This window comes from Orcinus orca, chromosome 4, assembly GCF_937001465.1.
Source record: "Orcinus orca chromosome 4, mOrcOrc1.1, whole genome shotgun sequence".
In the NCBI taxonomy this organism is placed as follows: domain Eukaryota; kingdom Metazoa; phylum Chordata; class Mammalia; order Artiodactyla; family Delphinidae; genus Orcinus; species Orcinus orca.
This window is the reverse complement of record NC_064562.1, coordinates 74024500-74037150: the sequence shown is the minus strand read 5'-3', so window position 1 is coordinate 74037150 and position 12651 is coordinate 74024500. Positions and strand designations below refer to the sequence as shown.

General features: G+C 36.3%; 1 protein-coding gene across 1 annotated transcript in view; it reads left to right on the top strand.

The window, feature by feature from the left end:
• The window catches only part of ADGRL3 (adhesion G protein-coupled receptor L3), an 868464-nt gene that overhangs the window by 593800 nt on the left and 262013 nt on the right, over positions 1 to 12651 (top strand). Inside the window, exon 9 of the mRNA XM_049709340.1 lies at positions 6631 to 6711. Within this exon, the coding sequence (XP_049565297.1) occupies positions 6631 to 6711 (81 nt within the window). The remainder of the gene's footprint in view (positions 1 to 6630; positions 6712 to 12651) is intronic.

Genomic DNA, 12651 nt, shown 5'->3' with positions numbered 1-12651 from the left:
TTGGCAGCATAAAGGAATTAAGTACTGATTCATGCTACCATATGGAGCCTTGAAAAATTAAATTGAATGAAGGAAACTGATCACAGAAGACTATATATTTGTATGATTCCAATTACGTGAAATGTCCAGAACAGGTAAATCTATAGAGGTGGAAAGGGGATGAGTGGTTGCCCAGGACTAGGGTGGGTTGGGAGGAAATGGGGAGTGACTGCTGAGAGGCTTCAAATTTCTTTTTATGGTGATGAAAGTAGTCTCAATTGATTGTGGTAGTGGTTGCACAAATCTATAAATGTACTAAAAACATTGAATTGTATATTTGAAATGGGTGAATTGTATGATATATAAATTATATAAGTATATATTTCATATAAATGTACACATATATACAAGTATGTATGTACATACATGTATATATAAATGCATATATATGACATCTTCATGCAAATGTATGATTTACCTACACTAAAAATTGAATAAAATCTAATTCATAAGCTACCCACCCATTACCCTGTTGCCATTATTCTTCTAGACTCCTAAGCCATGAACCAAGAAGCATTTTTTCCTCCCACTTTTTAATTCTTTGTAATTCTTTTATGAAATCTGTCATTAAGCAATGCTTATTCCTTTGGTAATTACTTTGTAGGGACTTAAAGATAAAATGACATGTGAATAGCAACACCAGGAAACTCTGTCACCTAAAATTCATGTCCTATAAATTCAATCTTTAAAATTTAAATTCTGCAGCACAAAATAATTAAATACAAGGGTATATAGATGAATCTTAACCTGGGAATACACTTCTTACAAGAAACAAAGATCACAGGGCATCACCAAAATATTATTATCAGTGTGTCTAGCTCTAAGGAGCTAGTAAGGTAGACTCAATAACGAATAATTACAATAAAGGTCAAAAAAGTTAAATGAAAGTCATCAAGAAAATTTAGAGATTTTATTCAAAATGGGGAAAATAGAATACTTACACAATGAAATATTCTTATAACCAAAATATAGAAAACTTCAAAAATAATTTATTCCTATTTATTAAAAAGCAATTCAAACAAAAAGCAGTCCATTTAAAATACATGAAGACACACTATTTAAAATATTTATTCTCCAAATTGGTTTATAGAATTAATGTAATTCTAATAAAATCTCAATATGATTTTTTACTTTAAAATTTAGAAAAAAATGCAATAAAATTCAGAAAGAAAAATAAGCAGATATGTATCTTTTTTAATTTGGAAAAGTAAGGACAAAAATAAAAGGAGCACATCACATATTTCGATATACAAAGCTGTGGTTATGAGGACCAGGTGAGACTAGTATAAGACAGTCAAATATGGTGGAAAATGTGTCATATTTTTAAAACATGTGTTTGTCATGCTTTTTACCTCCCTATGCTCTTTTTGAGCTGATTGCATTTTTTTGCTGAATATTATTCACCATAAAGTCCAAGAGAAATTTTTATGAACCTTATTTATGGTTTTAACTGGAGTTTATTATTATTACTATTATTTTGCATTAATTCTTAATATTCTCTCTTAATATTTAATTTTTGTCATTTTAATTACAATGAGTCTTGGCGTGATCCTCTTTCAGTTGATCCTGTCTGGGAGTCTCTGTGCTTCCTGTACATGGATGTCTGTTTCATTTCTCAGATTAGGGAAGTTTTCAGCTACCATTTCTTCAAATATTTTCTCTGTCCCTTTCTCTCTCTCTTCTCCTTCTGAGACTCCTGTGATGAGAATGTTAGTACACTTGAAGTTGTCTCAGAGACCTCTTAAAATGACTTCATTTCTTTCTATTTTTTCAGTTCAGCTTTGGTGATTTCCATTACTATAACTTACAGCTCACTGACTGTTCTTCTGTATCATCTAATCTGTTGATTCCTAACGGTGTATTTTTTATTTAAGTTATTGTATTCTTCAGGTGTGTTTAGTTCTTTCTATCTTCTGCTTGTTCAACTTCTCACTGTGTTCATCCATTCTTCTCTTGAGTTCTTTGATCATCTTTATGGTCATTACCTTAAAATAAACACTTTATCAGGTAGATTGCCTATCTCTACTTCACTTAGTTCTTCTTTTGAGGTTTTATCTTACTCCTTCCATTGCAACATGTTCCTCTGTTGCCTCATTTTGCCTAATTTTCTGTTTTTATTTCTATGTATCTTGTAGGTTGGTTACATTTCCCAACATTGGGAAGTGGCCTTTTGTAGGAGGCATCCTGTGCATCCCAACAGCAAACTTCCCTCTGGTCACCAGAACTATATACTCTAGGGGTGTCCCCTTTGTGGGCTGCATGGATCCTTCTGTTATGGAGGGCTGACTATGGTGGGTGGTCTGGTAGGTGTGGCTGGCCCCTGGTCCAGTTGGTTGCCAGACCCTGCGGAAGCTGGCAGCTGCTGGTTGACAGGGCTGGGTCGTGAGGCTGCTCACTGCAGAATGCCACAGGGTTCTGGGGCTAATACTGACCCACTGGTGGCAGAGCCAGATTCTGGGGTGGGTGGTTCAGGGCTGGGGTTCACAGATCTACTATCAGCCTGCTGGTAGGTGGGCCGGTTCCTGACATGGCTGGCTATGGGTTCTGGGGTGACCCAAATCTGGTGTCAGGCTGGTGTTGGGCTGGATCCTGGGCCACTGGCTGAGGAGCCCAAGGTGTCACAAAGCTTGTGTTGGGGGGACTTCCCTCGTGGTGCAGTGATTAAGAATCCACCTGCCAATGCAGGGGACTTAAGTTCAAGCCCTTGTCCGGGAAGATCCCACATGCCGTGGAGCAACTAAGCCTGTGTGCCACAACTACTGAACCTGTGCTCTAGAGCCTGTGAGCCACAACTACTGAGCCCACATTGCCACAACTACTGAAGCCTGTGTGCCTAGAGCCCGTGCTCCACGACAAAGAGAAGCCTCCGCAATAAGAAGCCCACGCACTGCGACAAAGAGTAGCCCCTGCTCACCATAACTAGAGAAAGCCTATGCACAGCAATGAAGACCCAAAGCAGCCCAAAATAAATTAATTAATTAATTTTTAAAAAGCTGGTGCTGGTGGGCAGGGCCAGGGCCCAAGTGATCTTAAGGCTGGTGCTGGCCTTTTGGTGTGTTGGCTGGGTTCTGACAAAGCAGGCTGCAGGGCTTTGGTGGTCCTGGGGCTGGTATCTACCTGCTGATGGGCAGGGCTGGGACCCAGGGTCTCTGGCTGCAGAGACCTGGGGGTCCCAGGTCTAGTGTCTGTGCAGTAGTATGTAGGCCCAGATCCTGGGCCCTCTGGTGGACAGGGCCATGTCCTGAGATGGCTGTGGGCTCAGGGGGTCTTAAGGCAGCCTCACCCAGTTAGTTACTTGTCCTTATGCATCCTAGTACTGGTGTAAACAAGCTGGTGGGCAGACCAGGTTCCAGTGCTAATAGGCTAGAGGGAAGATTCCAAAATGACATTTACCAGTACCAGTGTCCGCGTGGAAGAATGAACTCCCCAAAATGGCTGCCACCCGTGTCTTTATCTCCATGGTGAGCTTCAGTTGCCTTCTGCCTCTTCTTGAGGCTCTCCAAGATCAACTGGTGGGTTTGACCCAGGCTTCTTTCAACTTACTGCTTCTGCCTTGGGTCCTGGAGCATGTGAGATTTTGTGTATGTCCTTTAAGAGTGGAGTCTCTATTTCCCACAGCCCTCTGGCTCTCTGGACACTAAGCCCCACTGGCCTTCAAAACTAACTGTTCTGGGGATTTGTCTTCCTGGTACAAGACCCCCCGGCTGGGGAGCTTAATGTGGGGCTCAGACCTCTCACTCTTTGTAGACAACCTCTGCAGTTGTAATTATCATCCCCCTTGTGGGTCATCCATCCAGGGGTACAGCTCTTGACTATATCGTGATTCCACCTACTCCTACCCATCTCGTTGTGGTTCCTTCTTTATATCTTTAGTTGTAGAAGATCTTTTCTTCTGGTTTCCACTCTTTGTCATCAATAGTTGCTCTGAAAATAGTTGTGATTTTGGTGTGCCTATGGGAGGAGGTGAGCTCAAGGTCTTCCTACTCTCCTAACTTGGCCAAATTCCTTTTTTTAGTAATTCTTTATGAGGGGGGTGGGACATTGAGAGACAATGAATTTTTTTTCAAACTATGCACAGCATCTCCCCATGTTTCCATATGCCCTTCCTGATGATGATAGATTACTACCCTGAGAATTTTTGCCTTAGATTTCTTATCTATTAGTTATCCTTTGTTAGAAGTATTGCCTACTAGAATGTGTTTTTTTTTAACCTTTTATGTGTTTTTGTGGAGATAAATGTGTGAATACCACTGATCTAAAGTGTGGCAGGAATCTTTTTAAGAATTTGATTAATTTAATCAATCAACAACAACCTCCATAATTTCTAGTTTTTATTCTGTAGATCAGAAATTTCATTTACCAGATTGGAATCCATTACTGCATTTCTCATCTTTCTCTAAGGCTTAGAGTCCCAGTCAATGCCTACCACTGTGACTTTCCCTGCCATACTGCATCCTGCAGTTTGCTAGATTTCTCCTTGGAGAGAGAATGGAAATTGTGGCAAACCAGGTTCAGAATTTGACCGTCAATAATCCCCATTCCATTCCACTGGCTCTTTGATATCCCCATTTTCCCTTAGGGATATACACACTGTGAACTTGTACTGCCTAAAGTACCTGTGTTGAGTACTGTTGAGGTTACATGCTTATCCCAAGAACAAAGGCAAATGTGGCATTTAAAGGGACTGTTTACTTCATTATAAATGTAGAGGTAACAGTCCCAAAAGCAGTTACTTGTCAGAATTTAATCACTAAAATCTATATGCATTATTTTCAGGTTTAATATACCTTCTTTGAGAAAAATATTATGATATAGATGAAAACACTTGAAATTTGAAGTCAAAATATGACTGGCCTTGCTGTTTACTATCTGCATGTTAGTTACTTAAATCTCCTTTGCTTGTATCTTTGATTTAAAAATGTGTGTGTACTAATGTATTACCTACCTTTAAATCCTTATAGTGATATTGGTTGCATAAAAGGAGATGATGTATGTATGACTGCGTAGTGGTTATTATTATATGTAGTAAAAGCCATGTTCCTTGGTTTGACATGAAATCAATACTATTTTATACGCTGATGTTATTTTGAACCAATATAAAGTGAAAGATTCTTATTTTCATTTACATGATCAATAAAGTTTCAAACCAATTCATTTGTAATGACACAAGACCTTAAAAATAAAAATGTTTTTGCAACCAAGTATGCAACAGAGGTAAACATCAGGTGTTTTTATAATTAAGATAATCTGAAGTTTTTAATAAGCTATATTACACATGGACTGCTAGCAGTGCACAATCGCTGTCACTTCTTTTATAATAGTGCTTTTAGTATTCCACTGAAACATGACCAGTGAAAGCATAATATTCTTAGTTACCATTATGAGGAGCTCTGTGTATTACAGCCTCTCCACTGTGTCTGCTGTTAGCTAGAAAAATGCTGGGAGCAATAGCAGCTACTATCAACAGGGAGCCATATTAATTATTTGAAATGTGCCTCATAAGAGAAATCAGCAGAGTTTATTACAAGTCGAATATTACTTGAAACAGGAAGGTTACTCTAATTGTTATCATAATCTATGTATCATTAACTTTCCTTGTTTAGGAAAAGAGATTAACAACCCTGTAGATTGCTATAGTAAATGTATAAAATACAACTGCATATTCCCATTATAGAAAGAAAGCTGTGGGTTCTGTACTTTTACCCAAACCTTCTTTATATAAAGTAGCTTTAGAAATTGAACTCTGTAATTATGCTTTCTTGCCTTGAAATCCTAATTGCTTACTGGATTATCAGTATACAAGCTATAGCTACTTTGAGCATTAGAAAACTCTTCTGTTTTTAAGCTAGCAATTTTTTTCAGTCAGCGTCTAGTCCTTCAAATCAACTTTAACTCATGAGACAGAAAATGTATTACAGATATGCATGTGAACTAGCAGCATGCTTTACAAGAAACAGAGAATGAATCCATCTACCTGCTTTTTTATATTGTGGTTAGTTATTATTTTTTCATCAAGTACAATAAGCAAGTAGGAGTAGTTTTCTACTCAAATAATAAGTAAAAAGTTTAAAAGTAATCATAAAAATAAGGTATAAATTAATTAGGATTGTAAAGTTATCTAAGTAAGTGCTATTCAAAGTGTTATCTGACATAGATGCCAGTCTGCAGACCATTTATTACTGATCTGCAGTGAAATAAATGCAAAAAATAAGAGTAAATGTTTAGAAACACTCAAAGCAAATTGATAGAGTACTTAGTGTCTGTTTAACAATGAAAAATGGGGACTTGTATTTTATGTCTTTAGTTTTTGCATTTCATTTTTCTTGTCAGTCAGTTTTATTGTATTTTTAAAAGTGTCACTCAACAATAAACTTGTGATTTAACAACAACAACAAAGTAGATGGCTTAAGAAGGACTGATTTAATTGCTTGATGTTTGGATGACACATAATGATTCTATGTTTGGAAAGATCTATCTGCACTCTATAATGGTTAGTAATTCAGTGTGAAGAGAGATGTATGACATCATAAAACCAAAAAAATGTAAGAAGACATAATTATAATATCTTAACATTTATTTTTGGGTCCACAGGACAGGCACATCATGGACAGGTACCATACATCTCTCCACCAATTCACCTTGACTCTGAGCTAGAAAGACCCCCTGTTAGAGGTGAGTTGTATTCTTTTTTTTTTAGTTTAAAGAAAAAGAAATTTATTCATTCTTTGTTGAAGACAATTAATTAAATTAAAGATAACTGTAAATATGTATCTTACAATGCAGTGCCTATTTAAAAAACAGGAGGAAAATGGTGTGTAAGGAACGTAATAACAGAAAGAGTAAGTCTTATTTATAATAAGATGTGAATATTGTTTTGAGAAATGTTTGTAAACCAAATAAGAAATGAGGATCCATAGTGGAAGACTAGTTGAAAACAAACCTAGATTTAGAGATTACCAGATAACCGTTACTTTTGTTTATTGGAAATTTCTTCTTCTACTATCCTTTTTTATTTTAAAATAAGTTAAGATGTCTTAATCTAAGTCATATTGACAGATTTATTTCCTTGCAAAGTGATATCTTATATTTTATTATTCCTTTTAAAAGTCATTTTATTATTAATATGATAATTTAGTTTTAAAGTATATAAATTAAAATTATGTATTTAAATTGATGCCATCTGTTTAAAGATTTTTAAAAATAACTAGTCATACAAAATAGAAGTTAAAAGTAACATTTATCTCATAATCTAAATACAGAATTTATCTTTCTACTTTTAAAAATTAATGATTTTTAAATGTTTTATAATGTTCAAACTAATGTAATAATAGACAAACTTTTAATTTTATAAATACCAAATATCCTAAGGTTAATTTTTCAGTTTAAAGTAATATGGTATATTTTCTTTTTTTTTTCCAAAGGGGACCATAGCTTTATTTTTATTTTATTAACATCTTTATTGGAGTATAATTGCTTTACAATGGTGTGTTAGTTTCTGCTGTATAACAAAGTGAATCAGCTATACATATACACATATCTCCATATCTCCTCCCTTCCACCCCTCCGTCCCACTCTCCTCACTTTGTCCCAGTGGCATGGTATATTTTCTTATACTTTCAATAGTATACAACAAAAGTCATTAGATCTGACTTTTATGAACATGTTTTCTATACATGCTATTTCTTCTGCCAGGAGTCTCTTACCTTTTCTTTTCTACCTAGTAAGTTTCTACCAGTGTTGCAATGCTCTGCTTTACCTTCAGTTCCTCTTTTAAGTCTTCCCATGTACTAGGCAGGAGCTAAGTACATGCCTCTGTCCTCCAAATATCCCCTGTGCTTGCCTCAGTTATTATTCCTAAAACACTGCATTTTATTTTTCAGCTTGAATGTCCCTTTTTCCTTCTGTAAGATCCTTGAGGGCAAAGAGTGTCATAATTATTATTTCTCCTCCAGCCACTGGTCTGTGCTTGGCGCACAATAGGAACTCCTAAAATGATTTCTAAGTGACTGAAAGTGAAGGTGACAAGCTAAATTGTGAAGGATGTATCCTCATTTTTCAAGAAGAAAACTGAGCAGGGACAGTAAGAGAACCTTACAAAGAAGAAGCAGAATGAACCAAAATATGTTATATGTGAAAGTTGTGATTTTTTTTTTTTCTTTCGGTACACGGGCCTCTGACTGTTGTGGCCTCTCCCGTTGCGGGGCACAGGCTCCAGACCGCAGGCTTAGCGGCCATGGCTCACGGGCCCAACCGCTGAGCGGCATGTGGGATCTTCCCGGACCAGGGCACGAACCCGTGTCCCCCGCATCGGCAGGCGGACTCTCAACCGCTGCGCCACCAGGGAAGCCTGAAAGTTGTGATATTTTTAAGGAAATGTGCTTGAGTGCACAGTAAAATGGGAGCAGTTTTAGAGGAAGAGACTGGGAAGATGTAATGAGGGAGATTGTGAAGGATTCTGTGTCTCATGCCAAGGAGTTTGTACTTTATCCTGGAAAAAAATCATCAAATATTTTTAATTTTTTAAAAAATTTTCCTAAGTTAGTGGGGTGTTATATCATAACAGTCAGTTCTTTTTTTTTTTTTTTTTGCGGTACGCGGGCCTCTCACTGTTGTGGCCTCTCCCGTTGCGGAGCACAGGCTCCGGATGCGCAGGCTCGGCGGCCATGGCTCACGGGCCCAGCCGCTCCGCGGCATGTGGGATCTTACAGGACTGGGGCACGAACCCGTGTCCCCTGCATCGGCAGGCGGACTCTCAACCACTGCGCCACCAGGGAAGCCCCAGAATCAGTTCTTGATATGGGAAAAGTGTCTCTGTAATCAGTGTAGATGATGAAAGATTGACAGAGGGAAGCCATTTCAGTAATCCAGATAAAAGATGATTGGGAAATTAGTTAGGAGTGTGTTGGTGGCAATGGTAGGGTCCGAGAAGTGTTTTGAAGAGACATGGCATTGGCTGAACTGATACAGGGAAAAGAGCAGAAATGCCTCTAAGGTTTCTATATTGATTAACTACTTGGATGCTTATGACATAATTTCTCATCATGAGGAAGAGATGAATTTTAAATGGATGCCTTGTTTTAGACATGTTAATTCTTAGTAGATTGTTGTTCCCACCAAAGATGGAGACCTATTTATGCAAGTTGGTGACTTTAATATAATTCAATTTTTCAGACATGATCCCAGTATGATTTGGGAAGAATACTATAAAGTCATGGGTGTGACAGTGTAATAATCGACTCCAAAAGTTAGTGGCTTAAAACAGGAAACATTTTTATAGTTCACAGAGTTGGTTGAATCGCATATGTGCTGACTTGACTGATGCTGGATGTTTAGTAGTTAGCAGGCTGGTTGGATTTTCAGGGGAGGAAATTCATTCACATGTTTGGTAGTCACCTTGATGTCATCTGCAGTGATGGCCATATGGCTCTCATCTTCCAGCAGGCTAGCCCCAGCTCATTCCCATTGTGACAGGATTCCCTGCAATGAGTAGGAAAGTCCTAAAGTTCAGGTATTGTTTAAGAGTCTACTTGTGTCATGTTTGTTATGTCCCATTGGCCAAAGCCAGTCACATAGCCAACCCTAGACTTAAGAAATGGACTCCATCTCTTGATGGAGGAACCACAATCCAAAGGACCATGGATACAGGAAGGAGAGGAATTTGGGCCATTTCAACCTACTGTAGCTAGGCACATAAAGAGTAAAATAAATTTAGAATGAAGCAAGACAAAAATTGAGTGATAAAATGAAGGGATTTATAGCCAATAAACTTAAACTTGGGAGTTCTAGTCCTTTCTTATATTTAATTTCCTCAACTACCACACAGAAGTTCAGAAATAAGAAATCCTCACAGTGTCTTTGTGAGGATTAAGGATGATACAGAATAGAGTCTGGCATCTGGTAAGCCCTAGATAATATGTGGCTATTACTATTGATGCGAACTTTGGGGTTTGCTGTTGTGACATACGGGAAGAGTCTGGACCTTGGAGCCAGGCAGACCTGCAGGATCTTAGGCAGCTTCTGTCTATCAAATGTAAAACAAGTTTTTAAGGATGATTAAGTGAAACAGTTAGTGTCAAGTTCCTGGCAAATAACCTGACATAAACTAGACCCCGAAGAGTTAGTAGGCAAGTAGGCATTATTAAGAGCTTCACTTTAAAGCGGCATCATCTTAGTAAAAGTAGTGATGGTATTGACCTGGTGAAGAATGATCTACTAGAATCCAGCAGTGATCTCTGCTTTATATCTATCTCAAATTGTGCTCTCTACCTTAGAAGAATTGTCTTGATAACTTCTAGTTCTCACATAGTTCCTCTACATGCATTGACCCAGAGACCCTCCTAAACTACTGTGATTAATGCAATTGCAGTTATAGTCATTAGCTCATGTGCCATAGTCCCGTAATTTTCAAAAAAAAAGAACATTTAATTGAATAAATGAAGAGGTTTGTATAAATCACCAAAATAACATTGCAAAAGATCTTGTGCTTTTTTTCTTAAAACTATCTAATATTTTATTTAAAAACAAATATTGGAAATGTTAAGAGTTGGCAATATCATTGCTTTGGAACCACGAAGTATTTCCTTTCAACTTTCAACTCTCACCCCTCATCTGCATTTACTGTTTCTAATTATAGTGTACATTTTTGATATTTAAATTACACAAATGACCTGTACATTATCTATATCTATGTACAGAGAGGGAGTCTCTCATGTATATTATAGGTTTTGATTTGAATTTATACAATAAGATAAATTAGGTTCTTTAAATACTTTGAAGTACTGTCTCTAATAATTTTTGTGTGATTATATAGCAATATCCTTTGAACTACCTGAAAAACCACATTAGATATCTATTTTTTCTATTTTTCTACTATAATTTTATACATATTGAGAAAATGAGAGCTATGTCTTGATAGTCCCCTTCCCCCACTGACTACAGTTCTCTGTATTCTCTTTCTTTCCCTCCCTGTACCAATTTCCACTAGTGTACATGCATGTTCATGTTTTAGAAATTATTGCTTTATATATTAATTCCCTGTGTATTTTACAGACTTGACTATATTTTCATAGGAAAATCATACTTAAGCTTTTTGATATCCATCAAGAGAGCAATACAAAACAATGTTTAAAATGTATTAATATAGCTATCAATATTAGAACAGGGAATTTTTCAGTAGAAAGTATGAATTTTCTAACATACAATTACATATCAGATTGCTTCAGATACTTTGCCATTTTATTCTGTTCTTATCTCAAATATTTTGGATTACTTGGTACCTTTTTTTTTTTAACAGTGATTGTGCTTTGAATATTTGAGATAGTGAACTAATTATTGGTAACTTTGGAATTGTTTTTTAACCTCTATTTTAAAAAATAATTATATAATTATTTTTCAAAAAGTATATGTGACATTTTCATTTCTTTTTCATCCCCTTAAGTTCTATATGTAGCTTAGGAATCATTTTGGTTTTGATCCACATGTCACCATACTACCTCCTTTCTATTCTCTTGATTTCTTTCACTTTTGCACTCACTTTTTAGGGAAAAAATATTTTGTGAAATTGATGCACTTGTTTGTCAAAATGTATTTCTTTTTTGGTATTGTGTATTTTAATTGTGACCAACATGCTCTTAGTAACCATATGGAAAATGTAGTAACAAGTTACCAAATAACCTTGAAAAAAATGTTGAAATCTATATTTCAAAATAGCTGAAGTATTTAATAAATTCAGTGGCACCTACGCCCGATGAGTAAATTTGAGAGATTCTATTGTTTAATGTGATCATACATGGCATTTGGTCACATAATTTATGACTGTGATAACTTTATATGCATTCTTCAACTTATAGATTTTATTACTGAATAGGAGTGTAAATTCCAGTAGTTTACTAGTGCATTAATGTCACAATACATTACAAGCTAATTAACCAGAGCTGCCACTATAAATAGAAAAAATAGTCACAACCCTCACTATAAACTACTTAATAAAAATAAGATCCTGAGTCAGCATTCACCATTATAGTAATTTTTCTTCCCATACATCTCATTAATCAGGAGTTTAAAAAGAAAATAGTTTCATCTAGAAGCACTATTATTTTTAAACCTTTCATTATTAAAACAAGTTTGTTACAATTTTGTACTTAATTTAATGGGATTATTATATATTTCTTTACGCAAATAAGTTCTCTTTGCTTTTCAGACATATTTCCCAATTTTGTGTGTTATAACTGAAATGAAAGTCTACTTTGTTATTTTTGTAGCAGATTTGTAAATCAGCACAATGGAATTCTTAGCAGGGCTCATTAGAAGTTGCAGTTCTGAAGGACATGTGTCCTCACCAAGGATCCTCTGTCCCTAACCTTTAGTTTGCTTTCTAACTACTCACAAAATACCCTACCCCAAAATCATGTCTGTATTACAAACAGAAGCACTCAATGAAGGTGTTTGGGTGGGAATTTATTTTGGAAGCTGAATTAGAATCCTAAGCAGAGGTGAATTTTGAGACTCAAATATACCAATTGAGGCACACTCTTCAGTTGAAACTCTGTTGTTTTATTTTTGGTTTGCTTTTCTTTCATTGTTTTTCTATACAGTTTGTTGACAGCCTTAGCA